We start from the raw sequence: 22,734 nt of genomic DNA, 5'->3' as shown, positions 1-22,734 counted from the left end.
GCAACTACAACATCATAGGGAGCGGAACCTGTGGACGCAACTACAACATCATGGGGAGCAGACCTGTGGATGCAACTACAACATCATGGACCTGTGGATGCAACTACAACATCACAGGGAGCGGACCCTGTGGACGCAACTACAACATCACAGGGAGCGGAACCTGTGGACGCAACTACAACATCACAGGGAGCGGAACCTGTGGACGCAACTACAACATCACGGGGAGCAGACCTGTGGACGCAACTACAACATCATGGACCTGTGGACGCAACTACAACATCATGGACCTGTGGACGCAACTACAACATCATGAACCTGTGGACGCAACTACAACATCATGGACCTGTGGACAACTACAACATCACGGAGCGGACCTGTGGACGCAACTACAACATCATGGACCTGTGGACGCAACTACAACATTATGGAGCGGACCTGTGGACGCAACTACAACATCATGGACCTGTGGACGCAACTACAACATCATGGACCTGTGGACGCAACTACAACATCATGGACCTGTGGACGCAACTACAACATCATGAACCTGTGGACGCAACGTTTCAACAAACAACCTCTTAACATATTGACAACACACGCAGTCACCCATGAGGTTTTAACATGTTAATAGATGGACACAATCAGGGACAGGATTCAGACAACCTGATTGGTTATTAAAGCGTGTTGGTTGATTTTTACGACGTCACACAAAATACAGTCGTATTATTTCTGGGTACTTTGAGCTGAGACAAAAACACGTTGGTCTGACATGCCGGTGCCGTTTTCATCAATGGAGCATCTAAAACTCTTTTTTGTCAGTTGAAAACAAATGTAATTGTGTCTGGCTCAACTCACAACAACCCCCAGGACATTTTAACATTAGCATCGCCATTGACGCAAAACAGTCCATTTCTATATAAGTACAGTAGTATAATGTCGACAACATTATTGTGCCTCGCTGAGATGTGAACTCCACAAACAAGGGCTCTGTTCCTAGCTAATATACACTCTGTAAGGGCTCTGTTCCTAGCTAATATACACTCTGTTTACACTCTGTTTACACTCTGTTTAAGGGCTCTGTTCCAAGCTAATATACTCTGTTTACACTCTGTAAGGGCTCTGTTCCTAGCTAATATACACTCTGTAAGGGCTCTGTTCCTAGCTAATATACACTCTGTTTACACTCTGTTTACACTCTGTTTACACTCTGTTTAAGGGCTCTGTTCCAAGCTAATATACACTCTGTTTACACTCTGTTTAAGGGCTCTGTTCCAAGCTAATATACTCTGTTTACACTCTGTAAGGGCTCTGTTCCTAGCTAATATACACTCTGTAAGGGCTCTGTTCCTAGCTAATATACACTCTGTTTACACTCTGTTTACACTCTGTTTACACTCTGTTTAAGGGCTCTGTTCCTAGCTAATATACACTCTGTTTACACTCTGTTTACACTCTGTTTACACTCTGTTTAAGGGCTCTGTTCCAAGCTAATATACTCTGTTTACACTCTGTTTAAGGGCTCTGTTCCAAGCTAATATACTCTGTTTACACTCTGTAAGGGCTCTGTTCCAAGCTAATATACACTCTGTTTAAGGGCTCTGTTTAGCTAATATACACTCTGTTTAAGGGCTCTGTTCCTAGCTAATATACACTCTGTAAGGGCTCTGTTCCTAGCTAATATACACTCTGTAAGGGCTCTGTTCCTAGCTAATATACACTCTGTTTAAGGGCTCTGTTCCTAGCTAATATACACTCTGTTTAAGGGCTCTGTTCCTAGCTAATATACACTCTGTTTAAGGGCTCTGTTCCTAGCTAATATACACTCTGTTTAAGGGCTCTGTTCCTAGCTAATATACACTCTGTTTAAGGGCTCTGTTCCTAGCTAATATACACTCTGTAAGGGCTCTGTTCCTAGCTAATATACACTCTGTTTAAGGGCTCTGTTCCTAGCTAATATACACTCTGTTTAAGGGCTCTGTTCCTAGCTAATATACACTCTGTTTAAGGGCTCTGTTCCTAGCTAATATACACTCTGTAAGGGCTCTGTTCCTAGCTAATATACACTCTGTTTAAGGGCTCTGTTCCTAGCTAATATACACTCTGTAAGGGCTCTGTTCCTAGCTAATATACACTCTGTTTAAGGGCTCTGTTCCTAGCTAATATACACTCTGTTTACACTCTGTTTACACAACGCTGTTAGATAGTCCATCTCTTTGACTTCTCTGAGGATTCTGGTCCGCTTGGTATTGATTTGTTAACCTTTGTTTAATCAGGGTAAAAATCCTTTGAGGTTAAAAATGATAAAGTGAGGAAGAGCTGAAAAGAAGCCCGACTGACACAAACAGCAGGAAATACTGAATACTAATGTTATTGTAGTAGTATAAAGGAGAATGAAATTGGTAATGTAATTGGTTTGTGTGTGTGCCTGCTTGTATGCGTGTTTGTGTGTATGCGTGTGTGTGGTGTGTGTGGTGTGCATGCGTGTGTGTGTGTGTGTGTGGTGTGTGTGCTGTGCATGCGTGTGTGTGTGTGGTGTGTGTGTACCCTTCCCTGCAGGATCCCTCCCAACGTGCGTGACATAGTGTACTGTACAGGCGTGTCTCTGATGGATGAGGACGTGTGGGAGTTTATCTGGATGAAGTTCCACTCCACAACAGCCATCTCAGAGAAGAAGGTTCTCCTGGAGGCTCTCACCTGCAGCGACAATGGCTTCCTGCTCAACCGGTAAGTCATTTGTAACAAAACTTTATTGTTCCCTCACAGGGAAACAGAACTTTATTGTTCCCTCACAGGGAAACAGAACTGTATTGTTCCCTCACAGGGATACAGAACTTTATTGTTCCTTCACATGGAAACAACTTTCTGCTCACCCGGTGAGTCAATATTAAATAACTTTATTGATCCATCACATGAAATTTCACAACAGCTTTGTGCTCAACTGGTGAGTAAACCACATTTAGCATCTCCTGGCTTCCACACATAGCCTACAAGCTGATGCAGTCCTTCAGAACATCTACATTTTAAAAAAGTCTAATAAATCCATGTGATACAGCCTGCAGCACCACAATAAATCCATTATTTTAGACGGGTCTAAAGAAACATGAAAAAAATGTAGTCTCTTTCAGAAGAACAGAATAGCATTCTCTTGTTGTCCTTATGATAGGTCCTGATCCATTTATTTTTATCTTAAAAAACTCCCTAGTCCCTGCCGATGACAAGCATACCCATAATATGATGCAGCCACCTCCATTTGTATTCAGGACACAAAGTCCATTTCTCTGACAAATATTTTGCATTATTACTTTAGTGTCTTCTTGCAAACAGGAAGCATGTTTTGGAATATTTTTATTCTATACTGATTCCTTCATTTCACTCTGTGATTTAGGTTAGTGTTGTGGAGTAACTACAATGTTGTTGATCCATCCTCAGTTTTCTCTTCTCACATCCATTAAACTGTAACTGTTTTAAAGTCATCATTGGCCTCATGGTGAAATCCCTGAGCGGTTTCCTTCCTCTCCAGCAACTAAGTTAGGAAGGACGCCTGTATCTTTGTAGTGACTGGGTGTATTGATACACCATCCAAAGTGTAGTTAATAACTTCACCAGGCTCAAAGGGATATTCAATGTTTTATTTTTTACTCATCTACCAATAGGTGCCCTTCTTTGCGAGGCATTGGAAAACCTCCCCGGTCTTTGTTGTTGAGTCTGTGCTTGAAATTCACTGCTCGACTGAGGGACCTTACAGATAATTGTATGTGTGGAGCACAGATATGGGGTAGTCATTAAATCAGGCTGTTGTACAACATCGTTGCACACAGAGTGAGGCCATGCAACACATTATCTGACTTGCACATTTTGACTCCTGAACTTATTCAGGCTTGCCTTAATTAACAAAGGGGTGGAATACTTTATTGACTCGAGACATTTCAGTTTTATATCTTTATTATTATTTTGTAAACATAATTCCACTTTGACATTATGGGGAATTGTTTGTAGACAAGTGTCACAAAATCTAAATGTAATCCGTTTTAAATTCAGGCTGTAACAGAAACAAAATGTGGGGAAACGTCACGGTGTGTGAATCCTTTCCTAAGGCTCTGTGTGTTCGTACAGTTACTGTACAAGTATAGGACCACGTTGGCTGAGTCACTGGGAGACGTTAGAGGCTCACCTAGACCTTCTCTTTTCTATTGATGTGAAATATCTCTCATTTCAAATGGCCTTGTCCTTCGCCCATGTAACAGATGTGACATGGCCCTGTCCTTCGCCCATGTAACAGATGTGACATGGCCCTGTCCTTTGCCCATGTAACGGATGTGAAACGGCCCTGTCCTTTGCCCATGTAACGGATGTGACATGGCCCTGTCCTTCGCCCATGTAACAGATGTGACATGGCCCTGTCCTTTGCCCATGTAACGGATGTGAAACGGCCCTGTCCTTTGCCCATGTAACGGAGGTGAAACGATGCCCTGTCCTTTGCCCATGTAACGGATGTGAAACGGCCCTGTCCTTTGCCCATGTAACAGATGTGACATGGCCCTGTCCTTTGCCCATGTAACGGATGTGAAACGGCCCTGTCCTTTGCCCATGTAACGGATGTGAAACGGCCCTGTCCTTTGCCCATGTAACGGATGTGAAATGGCCCTGTCCTTAGCCCATGTAACGGATGTGAAACGGCCCTGTCCTTAGCCCATGTAACGGATGTGAAACAGCCCTGTCCTTAGCCCATGTAACGGATGTGAAACGGCTAGCTAGTTAGCGGTGGTGTGCGCTAATAGCGTTTCGATCGGTGACGTCACTCGCTCTGAGATCAGGAAGTAGTTGTTCCCCCGCGGCTTTTGTGGAGCGATGGGTAACGATGCTTGGTGGGTGACTGATGTTGATGTGGGCGGAGGGTCCCTGGTTCGCTCCCGGGTATGGGCGAGGGAACGGCTTAAAGTTATACTGTTACACCCACACAGTAGCCTTGAAACACTGCAAATCAAATAAAAAAAATAAAAAATCAAATCAAATGTTATTTGTCACATACACATGGTTAGCAGATGTTAATGCGAGTGTAGCGAAATGCTTGTGCTTCTAGTTCCGACAATGCAGTAATAACCAACAAGTAATCTAGCTAACAATTCCTAAACTACTACCTTATAGACACGAGTGTAAGGGGATAAAGAATATGTACATAAAGATATATGAATGAGTGATGGTATGTGTTGGCAGCAGCCACTCAATGTTAGTGGTGGCTGTTTAACAGTCTGATGGCCTTGAGATAGAAGCTGTTTTTCAGTCTCTCGGTCCCAGCTTTGATGCACCTGTACTGACCTCGCCTTCTGGATGATAGCGGGGTGAACAGGCAGTGGCTCGGGTGGTTGTTGTCCTTGATGATCTTTATGGCCTTCCTGTGACATCGGGTGGTGTAGGTGTCCTGGAGGGCAGGTAGTTTGCCCCCGGTGATGCGTTGTGCAGACCTCACTACCCTCTGGAGAGCCTTACGGTTGTGGGCGGAGCAGTTGCCGTACCAGGCGGTGATACAGCCCGACAGGATGCTCTCGATTGTGCATCTGTAGAAGTTTGTGAGTGCTTTTGGTGACAAGCCGAATTTCTTCAGCCTCCTGAGGTTGAAGAGGCGCTGCTGCGCCTTCTTCACGATGCTGTCTGTGTGGGTGGACCAATTCAGTTTGTCTGTGATGTGTATGCCGAGGAACTTAAAACTTACTACCCTCTCCACTACTGTTCCATCGATGTGGATGGGGGGGTGTTCCCTCTGCTGTTTCCTGAAGTCCACAATCATCTCCTTAGTTTTGTTGACGTTGAGTGTGAGGTTATTTTCCTGACACCACACTCCGAGGGCCCTCACCTCCTCCCTGTAGGCCGTCTCGTCGTTGTTGGTAATCAAGCCTACCACTGTTGTGTCGTCCGGAAACTTGATGATTGAGTAGGAGGCGTGCGTGGCCACGCAGTCGTGGGTGAACAGGGAGTACAGGAGAGGGCTCAGAACGCACCCTTGTGGGGCCCCAGTGTTGAGGATCAACGGGGTGGAAATGTTGTTGCCTACCCTCACCACCTGGGGGCGGCCCGTCAGAAAGTACAGTACCTAGTTGCACAGGGCGGGGTCGAGACCCAGGGTCTCGAGCTTGATGACGAGCTTGGAGGGCACTACGGTGTTAAATGCCGAGCTGTAGTCGATGAACAGCATTCTCACATAGGTATTCCTCTTGTCCAGATGGGTTAGGGCAGTGTGCAGTGTGGTTGAGATTGCATCGTCTGTAGACCTATTTGGGCGGTAAGCAAATTGGAGTGGGTCTAGGGTGTCAGGTAGGGTGGAGGTGATATGGTCCTTGACTAGTCTCTCAAAGCACTTCATGATGACGGAAGTGAGTGCTACGGGGCGGTAGTCATTTAGCTCAGTTACCTTAGCTTTCTTGGGAACAGGAACAATGGTGGCCCTCTTGAAGCATGTGGGAACAACAGACTGGGATAGGGATTGATTGAATATCTCCGTAAACACACCAGCCAGCTGGTCTGCGCATGCTCTGAGGGCGCGGCTGGGGTGCCGTCCCCTGCAGTGGAAGGAAGAGTGTGTCTGTGTCGGGCTGTGTGTTGACTGACTATACCCCAGTGGCCTTGAAACACTGTAGTGGATGGAAGAGTAGGGCTGTGTGTTGACTGACTATACCCCAGTGGCCTTGAAACACTGTAGTGGAAGGAAGAGTAGGGCTGTGTGTTGACTGACTATACCCCAGTGGCCTTGAAACACTGTAGTGGAAGGAAGAGTAGGGCTGTGTGTTGACTGACCCCCCAGTGGCCTTGAAACACTGTAGTGGAAGGAAGAGTAGGGCTGTGTGTTGACTGACTATACCCCAGTGGCCTTGAAACACTGTAGTGGAAGGAAGAGTAGGGCTGTGTGTTGACTGACTATACCCCAGTGGCCTTGAAACACTGTAGTGGAAGGAAGAGTAGGGCTGTGTGTTGACTGACTATACCCCAGTGGCCTTGAAACACTGTAGTGGAAGGAAGAGTAGGGCTGTGTGTTGACTGACTATACCCCAGTGGCCTTGAAACACTGTAGTGGAAGGAAGAGTAGGTCTGTGTAGGGCTGTGTGTTTACTGACTATATACCCCAGTGGCCTTGGCCTCCCTCCTTTCTCCCTGAAACCCTTGGAGGTTCAATAGCTGGATGGTGGGACATTACGACGGGCCCCAGTCCTTAGTAGAGAGTGGGGATTCCCAGTAACCCTGCAGGTAGAATCAGAGAGCTGATGGAGAGAACATGTTTATAGTACTATGTACCGTAGGCTTTGACCTTTTAATACAGGTTAATACCAGGAACTAGAATACTGTACAGTAGGATTTGACCTTTAGGTTAATACCAGGAACTAGAATACTGTACTGTAGGATTTGACCTTTAGGTTAATACCAGGAACTAGAATACTGTACTGTAGGATTTGACCTTTAGGTTAATACCAGGAACTAGAATACTGTACTGTAGGATTTGACCTTTAGGTTAATACCAGGAACTAGAATACTGTACTGTTGGATTTGACCTTTAGGTTAATACCAGGAACTAGAATACTGTACTGTAGGATTTGACCTTTAGGTTAATACCAGGAACTAGAATACTGTACTGTAGTTAATACCAGGAACTTTGACCTTTGGATTTGACCTTTAGGTTAATACCAGGAACTAGAATACTGTACTGTTGGATTTGACCTTTAGGTTAATACCAGGAACTAGAATACTGTACTGTTGGATTTGACCTTTAATACAGGTTAATACCAGGAACTAGAATACTGTACTGTAGGATTTGACCTTTAGGTTAATACCAGGAACTAGAATACTGTACTGTTGGATTTGACCTTTAATACAGGTTAATACCAGGAACTAGAATACTGTACTGTTGGATTTGACCTTTAAGTTAATACCAGGAACTAGAATACTGTACTGTTGGATTTGACCTTTAGGTTAAATACTGTACTGTTGGATTTGACCTTTACTGGAACAGGAACTAGAATACTGTACAGTTGGATTTGACCTTTAGGTTAATACCAGGAACTAGAATACTGTACTGTTGGATTTGACCTTTAATACAGGTTAATACCAGGAACTAGAATACTGTACTGTAGGATTTGACCTTTAGGTTAATACCAGGAACTAGAATACTGTACTGTTGGATTTGACCTTTAGGTTAATACCAGGAACTAGAATACTGTACAGTTGGTACAGTTTGACCTTTAAGACTGTACAGTTGGATTTGACCTTTAATACAGGTTAACCAGGAACTAGAATACTGTACTGTAGGATTTGACCTTTAGGTTAATACCAGGAACTAGAATACTGTACAGTTGGATTTGACCTTTAGGTTAATACCAGGAACTAGAATACTGTACAGTTGGATTTGACCTTTAAGTTAATACCAGGAACTAGAATACTGTACTAGGATTTGACCTTTAAGTTAATACCAGGAACTAGAATACTGTACAGTAGGATTTGACCTTTAAGTTAATACTAGGAACTAGAATACTGTACAGTTGGATTTGACCTTTAATACAGGTTAATACCAGGAACTAGAATACTGTACTGTTGGATTTGACCTTTAATACAGGTTAATACTGACTTTCCAATGTATCCAGATTGAAGACCTCACCACGATGACTCACCAGGCTAGTTACAGTATGAGATGTGGAAGGACAGGCACTTCCTGATTTGAAGCGAGTCAATCTGAAACACACATAACCCTTGCTTTGTGTATCTAGTCCTCTGTCTACACTAGCGTAGAACTTCAGCATCAATGTATTGGGGCATTCGAAGGGGTATGCTAGTCTGGACACATCATATTGGGACCCAGGTTTTGTCGGAGCACACTGAACAAGGCCCTCTTACTCACAGTACAACCCTCGAGTGTCCCCTATAGAGGCCGGGGGCCAGCTGTATAGACACCAGAGAGGAGATTGCAGTAAGCATGACAGGGGCCAGCTGTATAGACACCAGAGAGGAGATTGCAGTAAGCATGACAGGGGCCAGCTGTATAGACACCAGAGAGGAGATTGCAGTAAGCATGACAGGGGCCAGCTGTATAGACACCAGAGAGGAGATTGCAGTAAGCATGACAGCTGTATAGGCCAGCTGTTGCAGTAGATGACAGGGGCCAGAGTAGACACCAGAGAGAGATTGCAGTAAGCATGACAGGGGCCAGCTGTATAGACACCAGAGAGGAGATGCAGTAAGCATGACAGGGGCCAGCTGTATAGTAAGCACCAGAGAGGAGATTGCAGTAAGCATGACAGGGGCCAGCTGTATAGACACCAGAGAGGAGATTGCAGTAAGCATGACAGGGGCCAGCTGTATAGACACCAGAGAGGAGATTGCAGTAAGCATGACAGGGGCCAGCTGTATAGACACCAGAGAGGAGATTGCAGTAAGCATGACAGGGGCCAGCTGTATAGACACCAGAGAGGAGATTGCAGTAAGCATGACATATGGATTTTCAGGAAGCAGGGTAGTTAGTATGTAAAGTGGTTGTCAGGGCGATGAGAGTATAATTGATGGTTTATAATCCCTGCAGATCTCCGTGATCCATCACTAATCGATCAGAAGTAAACCAGATGATCGCCTGCCACTTGACAACAATCCTAAATCTGATCATAGGAATTATCTGGCTGTCAAATAACAGCTATTATCTGAGGTTTAAAAACACATTTACTAAATGTGTCTCTCTCGTTATCTTTTCCTGGCAACTTGTGTCATCTGGGGCTAATGAAGATGCCTGGAGAGAAAACAGTGATAATAGCCAGAATCCTTATTACCATAACTGTGTTTCGGAGAGGAGGAGAACAAGGGGCATTAGTTCGCAGGCTGTGGAACAGAGAGTGGAGAATCCGGACACATTGTGCCAGACAGGCCAGGGAGACAGAAGGCAGGAGACACACCAACAAGCTCTACAGCTAATTAGTATGAGTCACGGTCCTGCGGAAGGGTATTGGCATGCCTGAGGAGAGTTAGAGGAGTGTGTGGGGTGAGGTGTGGGGGGGGGGGGTGGAGGAGCTTGTGCTACGTGCCAAGGCACCCACCTCACCCCTCTCCTAATGTGTGTCAATGCTGAATAAAATGCCACACGCCTATAAAACACCAAGGCACGCCCCTCACCCCGTCACCTGTGTGTGTGTGTGTGTTTACCTGTGTGTACGTGTGTGTACGTGTGTATGTCTGTGTGTGTACGTGTGCATGTGTGTGTGTGTGTGTACGTGTGTGTACGTGTGTGTGTACGTGTGTATGCGTTTGTGCATGTGTGTGTGTGTGTGTGTGTGTGTATGCGTTTGTGCATGTGTGTGTGTGTGTGTGTGTGTGTGTGTGTGCGTTTGTGCATGTGTGTGTGTGTGTGTGTGTGTGTGTGTGTGTGTGTGTGTGTGTATGTGTGCATGCGTTTGTGCATGTGTGTGTGTGTGTGTGTGTGTGTGTGTGTGTGTGTGTGTGTGTGTATGTCTGTGTGCGTGTACATGTGTGTGTATGTGTGCATGCGTTCGTGCATGTGTGTGTGTGTGTGTGTGTGTGACACTTGCCATTGCGCCCTGTCACCAGTGTGTGTGTGTGTGTGAGTGTGTGTGACACTTGCCATTGCGCCCTCTCACCCCGTCACCAGTGTGTGTGTGTGTGTGTGTGTGTGTGTGTGTGACACTTGCCATTGCGCCCTTTCACCCCGTCACCAGTGTGTGTGTGTGTGTGTGTGTGTGACACTTGCCATTGCGCCCTCTCACCCCGTCATCAGTGTGTGTGTGTGAGTGTGTGTGTGTGACACTTGCCATTGCGCCCTCTCACCCCTCTACCATTGTACTCCAGGCAGGGCAGAATAAAAAGCAGAGCATGTGTAGCAGCTGTGATCCTGTCCCTCTGAGACCTGGGTGAAACAATGAGTCTGTTACGCTCCACAGGACCAGGAAGAAGCTACCTAGCAGAGGATGAAGCTGCTGGAGCTTTAGGGGCTTAATTGAATGGAGTGAATCATTTACTTTACAATGTACAGAGGCTGTGTCACAAATGGCACCCTAGTAGAAGCAGGAATGTAGTCTCTCTCAGAATCAATGATTTTAAGGCTTTAAGGCACACTTGAATTTCACACCGCATGCACTACTGAAGGTTGAAAATAAAACCCATGTCTGTGATTAGATCAGTGTGTGTGTGTGTCCGTGCCTGTTTGCGTGTTTTCAGGGGGGTTATCTTAGGCACGTAAGTGATACTCCATCTACAGACAAGAAAACTGGACAGGATAGACAAGATATGCCTTCCAGCTCCCCGCTCGGCTCTGGGGCTCTGGGGCTCTGGGGCTCTGAGGCTCTGAGGCTCTGGGGCTCTGGGGCTCTGAGGCTCTGGGGCTCTGGGGCTCTGAGGCTCTGAGGCTCTGGGGCTCTGGGGCTCTGGGGCTCTGGGGCTCTGGGGCTCTGGGGCTCTGGGGCTCTGAGGCTCTGGGGCTCTGGGGCTCTCTCTGGGGCTCTGGGGCTCTGGGGCTCTGGGGCTCTGGGGGCTCTGGGGCTCTGGGGCTCTGGGGCTGAGGCTCTGGGGCTCTGGGGCTCTGGGGCTCTGGGGCTCTGAGGCTCTGAGGCTCTGAGGCTCTGGGGCTCTGAGGCTCTGGGGGGGCTCTGAGGCTCTGGGGCTCTGGCTCTGGCTCTGGGGCTCTGGCTCTGGGGCTCTGGGGGCTCTGGGGCTCTGGGGCTCTGGGGCTCTGGGGCTGGGGCTCTGGGGCTCTGGGGCTCTGGGGCTCTGAGGCTCTGGGGCTCTGGGGCTCTGGGGCTCTGGGGCTCTGGGGCTCTGAGGCTCTGGGGCTCTGGGGCTCTGGGGCTCTGGGGCTCTCTGGGGCTCTGAGGCTCTGGGGGCTCTGGGGCTCTGAGGCTCTGGGCTCTGGGGCTCTGAGGCTCTGGGGCTCTGGGGCTGAGGGCTCTGGGGCTCTGGGGGCTCTGGGGCTCTGAGGCTCTGGGGCTCTGAGGCTCTGAGGCTCTGGGGCTCTGGGGCTCTGGGGCTCTGAGGCACTGAGGCTCTGAGGCTGGAATAGATGGGCCCTGCATTTAGTATTGATTTCTGTCGCCTCTGCACCCTTGGACTAAATTGTATCCGTCTCCTCAATGTTTTTATTAATGCATGATGTGATCTCAGTGCAGGATAAACCCTGCCTTCCCTGATAGACCATGTCCAGCCTGCTCTACAACGAGGTGATCTCAGCGCAGGATAAACCCTGCCTTCCCTGATAGACCATGTTCAGCCTGCTCTACAACGAGGTGATCTCAGCGCAGGATAAACCCTGCCTTCCCTGATAGACCATGTTCAGCCTGCTCTACAACGAGGTGATCTCAGCGCTGCATAAACCCTGCCTTCCCTGATAGACCATGTCCAGCCTGCTCTACAACGAGGTGATCTCAGCGCAGGATAAACCCTGCCTTCCCTGATAGACCATGTCCAGCCTGCTCTACAACGAGGTGATCTCAGCGCAGGATAAATCCTGCCTTCCCTGATAGACCATGTTCAGCTTGCTCTAAAACGAGGTGATCTCAGCGCTGCATAAATCCTGCCTTCCCTGATAGACCATGTTCAGCTTGCTCTAAAACGAGGTGATCTCAGCGCAGGATAAATCCTGCCTTCCCTGATAGACCATGTTCAGCCTGCTCTACAACGAGGTGATCTCAGCGCTGCATAAACCCTGCCTTCCCTGATAGACCATGTTCAGCCTTCTCTACAATGAGGTGATCTCAGCGCAGCTCCAGCGGTGACCTTTTACACTCCCAGAAGACTCAGAAAGACGAAATCATTTCCTGTGTGTGGGGGCCATTTTATTTGATGTAGTCTGGCTGGGTCGGTTGGGTCGGAAAGGGGAAATAAGTTATGCTGTAGCGGTGTGTGAGCTGCTGGGGGTTTGTGGATATTGTTGCAACATGGGCTCAAAAATCAGTGTTAGGAAACTTAGAGAAACTAAGAGGAACTTAATGTTCCATCTCTACAGGGTTTTCTGTGTTATTTACACATCATAGCTGTGAGATCAGGAAACAGAGTAGAATAATAATTGGATACAGGAGTCCCGTCTCCCAAACGGCTGATCAGATGGGTACAGGAGACCCGTCTCCCAAACTGCTGACCAGTAAAGGACAGGAGACCCGTCTCCCAAACGGCTGACCAGGCGGCTACAGGAGACCCGTCTCCCAAACGGCTGACCAGGCGGATACAGACTCCCAGGTTAACCTGGCGTAGGAGTCCCATCTCCCAAACGGCTGACCAAACGGCGGGCATACAGGAGTCCCATCTCCCAAACATCTGAAACGGATACAGGAGTCCCGTCTCCCAAACATCTGGAAATAGGATACAGGAGTCCCATCTCCCAAACTGTTAACCTGGCGTACAGGAGTCCCATCTCCCAAACTGCTGACCAGGCAGATACAGGAGTCCCGTCTCCCAAACGGCTGACCAGGCAGATACAGGAGTCCCATCTCCCAAACATCTGGAAAGACGGATACAGGAGTCCCGTCTCCCAAACATCTGGAAATACGGATACAGGAGTCCCATCTCCCAAACATCTGGAAAGACGGGTACAGGAGTCCCATCTCCCAAACATCTGGAAAGACGGATACAGGAGTCCCGTCTCCCAAACATCTGGAAAGACGGATACAGGAGTCCCATCTCCCAAACATCTGGAAAGACGGATACAGGAGTCCCATCTCCCAAACATCTGGAAAGACGGATACAGGAGTCCCATCTCCCAAACATCTGGAAAGACGGATACAGGAGTCCCATCTCCCAAACATCTGGAAAGACGGATACAGGAGTCCCATCTCCCAAACATCTGGAAAGACGGATACAGGAGTCCCGTCTCCCAAACATCTTGAAAGACAGATACAGGAGTCCCGTCTCCCAAACATCTGGAAAGACGGATGAAGCCGGGAACTGAAAACTGACTGAATTGTATGCCCTCACTAGTGACTGAAAGGTCCATGTAAATGTAGGGATGAAAACTGACTGAATTGTATGCCCTCACTAGTGACTGAAAGGTCCATGTAAATGTAGGGATGATGACTGAGTATCCGGTGTGAATGGGAATCACGACAGTTAAGAATAGAATACAGATCACTTATCAAAAGCGGTCCGACACGAGGTGGATTCTACACGGAATACGTTGCTGTTTGCTGTGTGGGTTTCACACTTCACAAAGTGTATCTGTTCACTAAGCGTTAGATTGATTACAACTGAGGACTGGAGCTCTCACATACAGTATGTTGAGCCATTTGAATACGGAGGAATTTGCTCTTCCTCAAAACAAACGTCTTGGTGTTTTAGAAGTCTGTTGCATAAGCCCATTGGTCGAGGTGTAAAACTACATCATCCTATCAGTTCAAGAGCACAGAGTAAAATGGTGAAGAGAAACAGGATATATATATATATATATATATCAGAACAAAAGAAGTGTGAGTTCCTGGTGAACCAACGTGCTGCTGTTACCCTCCCTGCATGTAAAATGCAAATTGGAAACGTATATACCGTGGCGGTGTCTTTTTCTGTAATATCATTTTTGTTGCCTGCTTGACATTTTCGCCTCATTTGCATAACCGGCTATATCTACATTTGATACGGTCTCATCAGCTTCATGCTTTCTGAGGCTGCTGATACATGGTATTAAAACTGTATTTTTGGTCATTGAATTTAAACATTCTCCTCCAGACTGAGTCTGTCTTAATATGTTTCTATTTCTACGTTCTCCTCCAGACTGAGTCTGTCTTAATGTTTCTATTTCTACGTTCTCCTCCAGACTGAGTCTGTCTTAATGTGTTTCTATTTCTACGTTCTCCTCCAGACTGAGTCTGTCTTAATGTGTTTCTATTTCTACGTTCTCCTCCAGACTGAGTCTGTCTTAATGTGTTTCTATTTCTACGTTCTCCTCCAGACTGAGTCTGTCTTAATGTGTTTCTATTACCCAAAGACTGTATCAGTCAGATTACTGCTGAACTACGTTACCCAAAGACTGTATCAGTCAGATTACTGCTGGACTACATTACCCACAGACTGTATCAGTCAGATTACTGCTGGACTACATTACCCAAAGACTGTATCAGTCAGATTACTGCTGGACTACATTACCCAAAGACTGTATCAGTCAGATTACTGCTGGACTACATTACCCAAAGACTGTATCAGTCAGATTACTGCTGGACTACATTACCCAAAGACTGTATCAGTCAGATTACTGCTGGACTACATTACCCAAACCCAAAGCCTTTATCAGTCAGATTACTGCTGGACTACATTACCCAAAGACTTTATCAGTCAGATTACTGCTGGACTACATTACCCAAAGACTTTATCAGTCAGATTACTGCTGGACTACATTACCCACAGACTGTATCAATCAGATTACTGCTGGACTACATTACCCACAGAGTACTTTAAACTTCTGAATTTAGTAAGAGGTGACCATGTCTTAATGTACTTTTTGTACTACATGTACCCAAAGACTTTATCAGTCAGATTATACACTGGCTGCTGAATCTTTCTCTGAGCTCAGATTTGGTCCCAGATCAGATGTCATTGTCATCAACGTCAGGATTACTGCTGGACATCTTGACATTACCCAGAGACAATATGTGTGACTTGTACTAACGTTCCTGTGTTGCCATAGTGATGTATTATAGTGTTCCTGTGTTGCCATAGTGATGTATTATAGTGTTCCTGTGTTGCCATAGTGATGTATTATAGTGTTCCTGTGTTGCCATAATGATGTATTATAGTGTTCCTGTGGTTCCATAGTGATGTACCTGTGGTTCCATAGTGATGTATTATAGTGTTCCTGAATTTAGTATGTATTATAGTGTTCCTGTGTTGCCATGTGATGTATTATAGTGTTCCTGTGGTTCCATATGATGTATATAGTGTTCCTGTGGTTCCATAGTTTATTATAGTGTTCCTGTGGTTCCATAGTGATGTATTATAGTGTTCCTGTGGTTCCATTGATGTATTATAGTGTTCCTGTGGTTCCATAGTGATGTATTATAGTGTTCCTGTGTTCCTGTGTTGCCATAGTGAATTATAGTGTTCCTGTGTTGCCATAGTGATGTATTATAGTGTTCCTGTGGTTCCATAGTGATGTATTATAGTGTTCCTGTGGTTCCATAGTGATGTATTATAGTGTTTCCTGTGATGTTCCTGTGGTTCCATAGTGATGTATTATAGTGTTCCTGTGGTTCTATTGATGTATTATAGTGTTCCTGTGGTTCCATAGTGATGTATTATAGTGTTCCTGATGTGGTCCCAGTGATGTATTATAGTGTTCCTGTGGTTCCATAGTGATGTATTATAGTGTTCCTGTGGCTTGCCATAATGATGTATTATAGTGTTCCTGTGTTTCCATAGTCTTATAGTGTTCCATCAGTGATGTCATAGTGTTCCTGTGGTTCCATAGGTATTATAGTGTTCCTGTGTTGCCATAGTGATGTATTATAGTGTTCCTGTGGTGTCCTGTGGTTCCATAGTGATGTATTATAGTGTTCCTGTGGATGTATTATAGTGTTCTTTCCAGGATGTATTATAGTGTTCCTGTGTTTCCATAGTGATGTATTATAGTGTTCCTGTGGTTCCATAGTGATGTATTATAGTGTTCCTGTGGTTCCATAGTGATGTATTATAGTGTTCCTGTGTTCCATAGTGATGTATTATAGTGTTCCTGTGTTGCCATAGTGATGTATTATAGTGTTCCTGTGGTTCCATAGTGATGTATTATAGTGTTCCTGTGGTTCCATAGTGATGTATTATAGTGTTCCTGTGTTGCCATAATGATGTATTATAGTGTTCCTGTGGTTGATGTATTATAGTGTTCCATAGTGATGTATTATAGTGTTCCTGTGTTGCCATAATGATGTATTATAGTGTTCCTGTGTTTCCATAGTGATGTATTATAGTGTTCCTGTGTTTATTATAGTGTTCCATAATGATGTATTATAGTGTTCCTGTGTTCCATAATGATGTATTATAGTGTTCCTGTGTTGGTTCCAGTGATGTATTATAGTGTTCCTGTGTTCCATAGTGATGTATTATAGTGTTCCTGTGTTTCCATAGATGTATTATAGTGTTCCTATAGTGATGTATTATAGTGTTCCTGTGTTGGTTCCATAGTGATGTATTATAGTGTTCCTGTGGTTCCATAGTGATGTATTATAGTGTTCCTGTGGTTCCATAGTGATGTATTATAGTGATTTCCATAGTGATGTATTATAGTGTTCCTGTGGTTCCATAGTGATGTATTATAGTGTTCCTGTGTTGTTGATGTATTATAGTGTTCCTGTGGTTCCATAGTGATGTATTATAGTGTTCCTGTGGTTCCATAGTGATGTATTATAGTGTTCCTGTGTTGTAATGATGTATTATAGTGTTCCTGTGTTGCCATAATGATGTATTATAGTGTTCCTGTGGTTCCATAATGATGTATTATAGTGTTCCTGTGGTTCCATAGTGATGTATTATAGTGTTCCTGTGGTTCCATAGTGATGTATTATAGTGTTCCTGTGGTTCCATAGTGATGTATTATAGTGTTCCTGTGGTTCCATAGTGATGTATTATAGTGTTCCTGTGGTTCCATAGTGATGTATTATAGTGTTCCTGTGTTTCCATAGTGATGTATTATAGTGTTCCTGTGTTTCCATAGTGATGTATTATAGTGTTCCTGTGTTGCCATAGTGATGTATTATAGTGTTCCTGTGGTTCCATAGTGATGTATTATAGTGTTCCTGTGTTTCCATAGTGATGTATTATAGTGTTCCTGTGTTGCCATAGTGATGTATTATAGTGTTCCTGTGGTTCCATAGTGATGTATTATAGTGTTCCTGTGTTTCCATAGTGATGTATTATAGTGTTCCTGTGTTTCCATAGTGATGTATTATAGTGTTCCTGTGGTTCCATAGTGATGTATTATAGTGTTCCTGTGTTGCCATAGTGATGTATTATAGTGTTCCTGTGTTGCCATAGTGATGTATTATAGTGTTCCTGTGTTTCCATAGTGATGTATTATAGTGTTCCTGTGTTTCCATAGTGATGTATTATAGTGTGTTGTGGTTTCAGATGATACATACTTGATCCAAACTAGATTCCAGATACTGTAGAAGTTAATGAAAAGTACATTTTTGATGGTTGATCTTCCCCCAGAGCTCTTTGGGACCGTGTTCAGCGAAGCCCGAGTAGAACAACAGTGTTTGTAAAAGCCTTTCTTCACAAAAACTCTGCTCTCCGTGTTTAGGTACGGAGAGGCCTTATTCATGACTTCTAAGCTAATCAGTGGGGTGACTGAATTCCTAAACACAGAGACGGAGCTGAATGAGGTACGTTTATTCATTAAGGTTCACTCAGGTGTCCCAGTCTTCAGTAACACACTGGCTTATTGTATGATGTGTTATATTTAACTACATTGTAAATGACACTTTTTTTTTAAATGTGAAATAAATCTGAATATATGCCAACTTGGGGATTTTGGCCTTTGAAATAGCAGTATGATTATAACAGGTACATGCCATTTACTAATCTGTCCTGCTCCGTTAAATTGTCTTGACATTGATTTGATGGAGACAGTCTGGTACAGAGTCTCCTTTTAAAATCCAACGTTCTCTAAAACCCATACCTTTATTTCTCACCACAAAGTAATAGTCTTTTTTTTTATTTTTAAGTAATAGTGTTTTTCTCACTGATCAGTGGGCATCAGTACCAGTCCAGTAATCCCATCTGACAGAACCATAGAGAAGAGACCTATAAACCTTAAAGGGATGTTTTCTACTGTACTGAGTTGTTTTTTTGTTATTTGTTCTCTGCAGTCACTAATTGGCAAAAAAAAAGAAGCTTTTCTGAAGTTCTGAACTTCAAAGAAACTTCCTGTTTGTTTTTGTGTCTGGGAGTAATTCAAAAACATCCGTCTGCATATTACGGCTTATGCATACAGTAGACCTATATATGAGCCCAAGCCTGGAGAAAAAAAACATGAATTAAAATAATGATTGCACTGTTACACAATACATAGACTACTGCAATAAACACAAGGCAGAATTATTATTATTTTTAAATACTGATTTAAGTTATCTTTGGTACAGAATTGGTCTAGCCTAAATTAAACACATTTAGAGGTTTTCCTACAAATATAGGGGATTTGTATTTGATTTTGAATAGCCTAGTAATAGATAACGTTAAAGAAAAAAAATCATAATTAATAGGCTGACACATTACCTTTAGCTCCAGAATATCTCACCACCGTACGTTTCCATCTCCTCCTCTCTTCTTCTTCGTTCTTTTCTCCAGCGTGCAGAGGAGAAGGGCCTGTCAACAGTTTAATGAAATATGTTTTATTGTGAAAAGCACTGGGTACGTGCAGGAACAGGGTTGGAGAGCCCACGGCATACAGAGTACTGGGTAGCTGCAGAAACAGGGCTGGAGAGCCCACGGCATACAGAGTACTGGGTAGCTGCAGGAACAGGGTTGGAGAGCCCACGGCATACAGAGTACTGGGTAGCTGCAGGAACAGGGTTGGAGAGCCCACGGCATACAGAGTACTGGGTAGCTGCAGGAACAGGGTTGGAGAGCCCACGGCATACAGAGTACTGGGTAGCTGCAGGAACAGGGTTGGAGAGCCCACGGCATACAGAGTACTGGGTAGCTGCAGGAACAGGGTTGGAGAGCCCACGGCATACAGAGTACTGGGTAGCTGCAGGAACAGAGTTTCAGAGCCCATATTTTCTCTTTCCCCTGTTCCTGGCCATTTGATAATGGGCCATTCTAAATGTGAACTACTTTTACATTTTAGTAAAGACAAGGTTAAATGGAGAATAGTCTGATGGGTGAAAATGCAGTGCATTCGGGAAAGTATTCAGACCCCTTTACTTTTTCCACGTTGTTACGTCGCAGACTTATTTTTAAAGGGATTAAATGTTTTTTCCCGTCAATCTACACACAATAACCCATAATCACAAAGCAGAAACAGGTTTCTAGATTTTCTGTCAAAAAATAAGTTTTCAGACCCTTTACTCAGTACTTTGTTGAAGCAGCTTTGGCAGCGTTTACAGCCTCCAGTCTTCTTGGGAATGATGCAACAAGCTTGGCACACCTGTATTTGGGGAGGTTCTCCCATTCTTCTCTGCAGATCCTCTCAAGCTCTGTCAGGTTGGTTGGGGAGCGTCGCTGCACAGCTATTTTCAGGTCTCTCCAGAGATGTTTGATCGGGTTCTAAGTAATAATTTGGGAGAAGCGAAGGTCGAGAGCCATGCGTCCTCCAAAACACAGCCCTGATAAGCAGCTTGTTGACACACTGCCCTGCTAAACCCAGAAGCTAGCCGCACCCATGTGTTGGAGGAAACACAGCACACCTGGTGACCGTGTCAACGTGCACTGAGCCCAGCCCGCCACAGAACGCGATGGGACAAGGACATCCCGGCCGCCCAAATCCTCCCCTTACCCGGACAACGCTGGGCCAATTCTCTGCCGCCTCATGGGTCTTCCAGGCGCGGCCCGGCTGCGACACAGCCTGGGATTTGAACCCGTGTCTGTAGTGACGCCTCTAGCACACTGCAATGCAGCAGCTGCGCCCCTCGGGAGGTGAAGATCTAGTCCTTTTTTTTAACGTGTTTTTGATTGTAGCACTTCTCAGTAGTTTGTATTCAGACTTACCATATGGAGGTGCTTAACTGAATTTGCAGGTGTGGCTCCCTTGCGGGCACTGAATAAATTTAATTCAATATCCTCCCATATGCTGGCCCAAAAAATATTTTCTCATGAATTGGTCATTCAATAGGGTTTTCAGTACATTTATCTAGTGCTCTCTCTTTAAATACTGTGTACTTTCAATTAGAATCTTCTTGACAGAATATATATATGAAGAGAACAGGTTCAGAATAGGGATGGAAGAATGCCACTAATACTGTGAATACACACATGTTCCTCTCCTTTCCAGCACCAATTGGTAAATCTATAAATAATCAGATGTTGTAGATGATTTAGTGTTATTTAGGAACGTATAAATGAATCAAACATAAACAGGGCTGGAGAGCCTTTACGGTGAACCTAAAAACTACAGGAAAGTGTGAAACAGAAGAAGAACCAGTAATCTATAAATCTACCCTCAGTCATTTTTTATTTTATTTATTTATTTTACCTTTATTTAACCAGGTAGGCAAGTTGAGAACAAGTTCTCATTTACAATTGCGACCTGGCCAAGATAAAGCAAAGCAGTTCGACAGATACAACGACACAGAGTTACACATGGAGTAAAACAAACATACAGTCAATAATACAGTATAAACAAGTCTATATACAATGTGAGCAAATGAGGTGAGAAGGGAGGTAAAGGCAAAAAAGGCCATGGTGGCAAAGTAAATACAATATAGCAAGTAAAACACTGGAATGGTAGTTTTGCAATGGAAGAATGTGCAAAGTAGAAATAAAAATAATGGGGTGCAAAGGAGCAAAATAAATAAATAAATTAAAATTAAATACAGTTGGGAAAGAGGTAGTTGTTTGGGCTAAATTATAGGTGGGCTATGTACAGGTGCAGTAATCTGTGAGCTGCTCTGACAGTAATCATGGAACTGGTGTGCCAGGCTCCAGGTTTAACCTGCTTTTATTCGGTCTGACTTCCATAATGATTCAAATAGGCACCATGTCCCAACTTGTAATCTGTTATATATGATCCTCTATTGCTAGCGACCCTCAGGATCAACCACACTGACGTGACAGAATGAAGACAGGTACATTAACCATGTCATGATGACATGATATAAAATGTAGGCTTCAGAATAGAGAATAAAGTGTCTGGGGTTTTTTTTCTTCTCACTTGGAACCCGGCAGGTTGTTCGACCTTATTCATCGTTTTCCTTGCGTTTTAAAAGGTGGTGGAATTATGAGTATCTGAAGACACACTTCCACAAGAGCTGAGTTTTCTTTGCTCTCCACCCAAAACACGTACCTTTTCCCCACGCATAAATTCAGGGTCGGATTACACGCAGAGAGACAAGCTCATGAAATTGAAATACAGTTACATTTATGTGGAAGTAACTCTGGTCTGAATTCTTCTGCCCCTTCTGCAGCTTTGTTTTGGGTCTAACGTTTGAATTATTTCCCAGAATGCACTTTAAAACGTATCTAGAGTACCTAGACACTAGATACACACAGTATTCTTTCCAACAGGTATGCTTGCTGATTGTTGCCTGGATACCCTCACGTACCTGACTCTGTGTCTGTCTGTCTGTTCCCTTCTTCAGCTGAAGGAGTTTATCCAGATCAGTGGAGGTGGAGCGGGGCCGGCGTTGGCCCGGGCCGTGGAGATCGTGGAGGCCAACGTGAGATGGCACAGTCTCTACGAACGCCAGATCTTCCAGTGGCTAAGGAAGTCTCCCAACGGTTAACACACAGCCAACAGGGTTCAGCCCAAGCATGGCATCTCTCTGACACTATTACAGACCCAACAACATCAGGCGGAGAAAAAATATCGGAAAACATATGTTCATTTCAATTGTAAAATAAGACAAACTTGATGAGAAAGTCACTGGCAAACCGGAGAGAGAGAGAGAACAGTGAAGACAGACGACGTGATTGGCTCAGATGACCTTAGTCTGACCGACCGTTTGGAAGGTGGATTTGATTAGGAATAAATATTGCATGGTGGCTTTCATCTCCAGTGACAGTTTTATTTTTCAACGCATGGTTTTCACCCCTCTGATTGGTTTTCCACTAAGCTGACCCCTGTGACCT

The 22,734-nt window shown here is 44.7% G+C and overlaps 1 protein-coding gene and 1 long non-coding RNA gene across 2 annotated transcripts in view; both read left to right on the top strand.

Annotated features, from left to right (window-relative positions):
- The window catches only part of LOC112240517 (thyrotropin-releasing hormone-degrading ectoenzyme-like), a gene marked incomplete at its 5' end in the record, with an annotated part of 150,819 nt that extends 135,198 nt beyond the window's left edge, over positions 1-15,621 (top strand). Inside the window, 2 exons of the mRNA XM_042316217.1 lie at positions 2,560-2,727; positions 15,501-15,621. Coding sequence (XP_042172151.1) covers positions 2,560-2,727; positions 15,501-15,621 — 289 coding nt within the window. The remainder of the gene's footprint in view (positions 1-2,559; positions 2,728-15,500) is intronic.
- A 2,625-nt stretch (positions 15,622-18,246) lies between these two features.
- Positions 18,247-22,734, top strand: part of LOC121845256 — a 5,741-nt gene continuing 1,253 nt past the window's right edge. The window contains exons 1-2 of the long non-coding RNA XR_006082478.1: positions 18,247-18,329; positions 22,245-22,734. The exon at positions 22,245-22,734 is cut by the window's right edge and continues 1,253 nt beyond it. This is a non-coding gene — a long non-coding RNA (uncharacterized LOC121845256). The remainder of the gene's footprint in view (positions 18,330-22,244) is intronic.

The sequence above is a fragment of the Oncorhynchus tshawytscha genome, unplaced genomic scaffold (assembly GCF_018296145.1).
Source record: "Oncorhynchus tshawytscha isolate Ot180627B unplaced genomic scaffold, Otsh_v2.0 Un_contig_1191_pilon_pilon, whole genome shotgun sequence".
Classification (NCBI taxonomy): Eukaryota; Metazoa; Chordata; class Actinopteri; order Salmoniformes; family Salmonidae; genus Oncorhynchus; species Oncorhynchus tshawytscha.
This window is presented reverse-complemented; position numbering and strand designations above follow the sequence as displayed.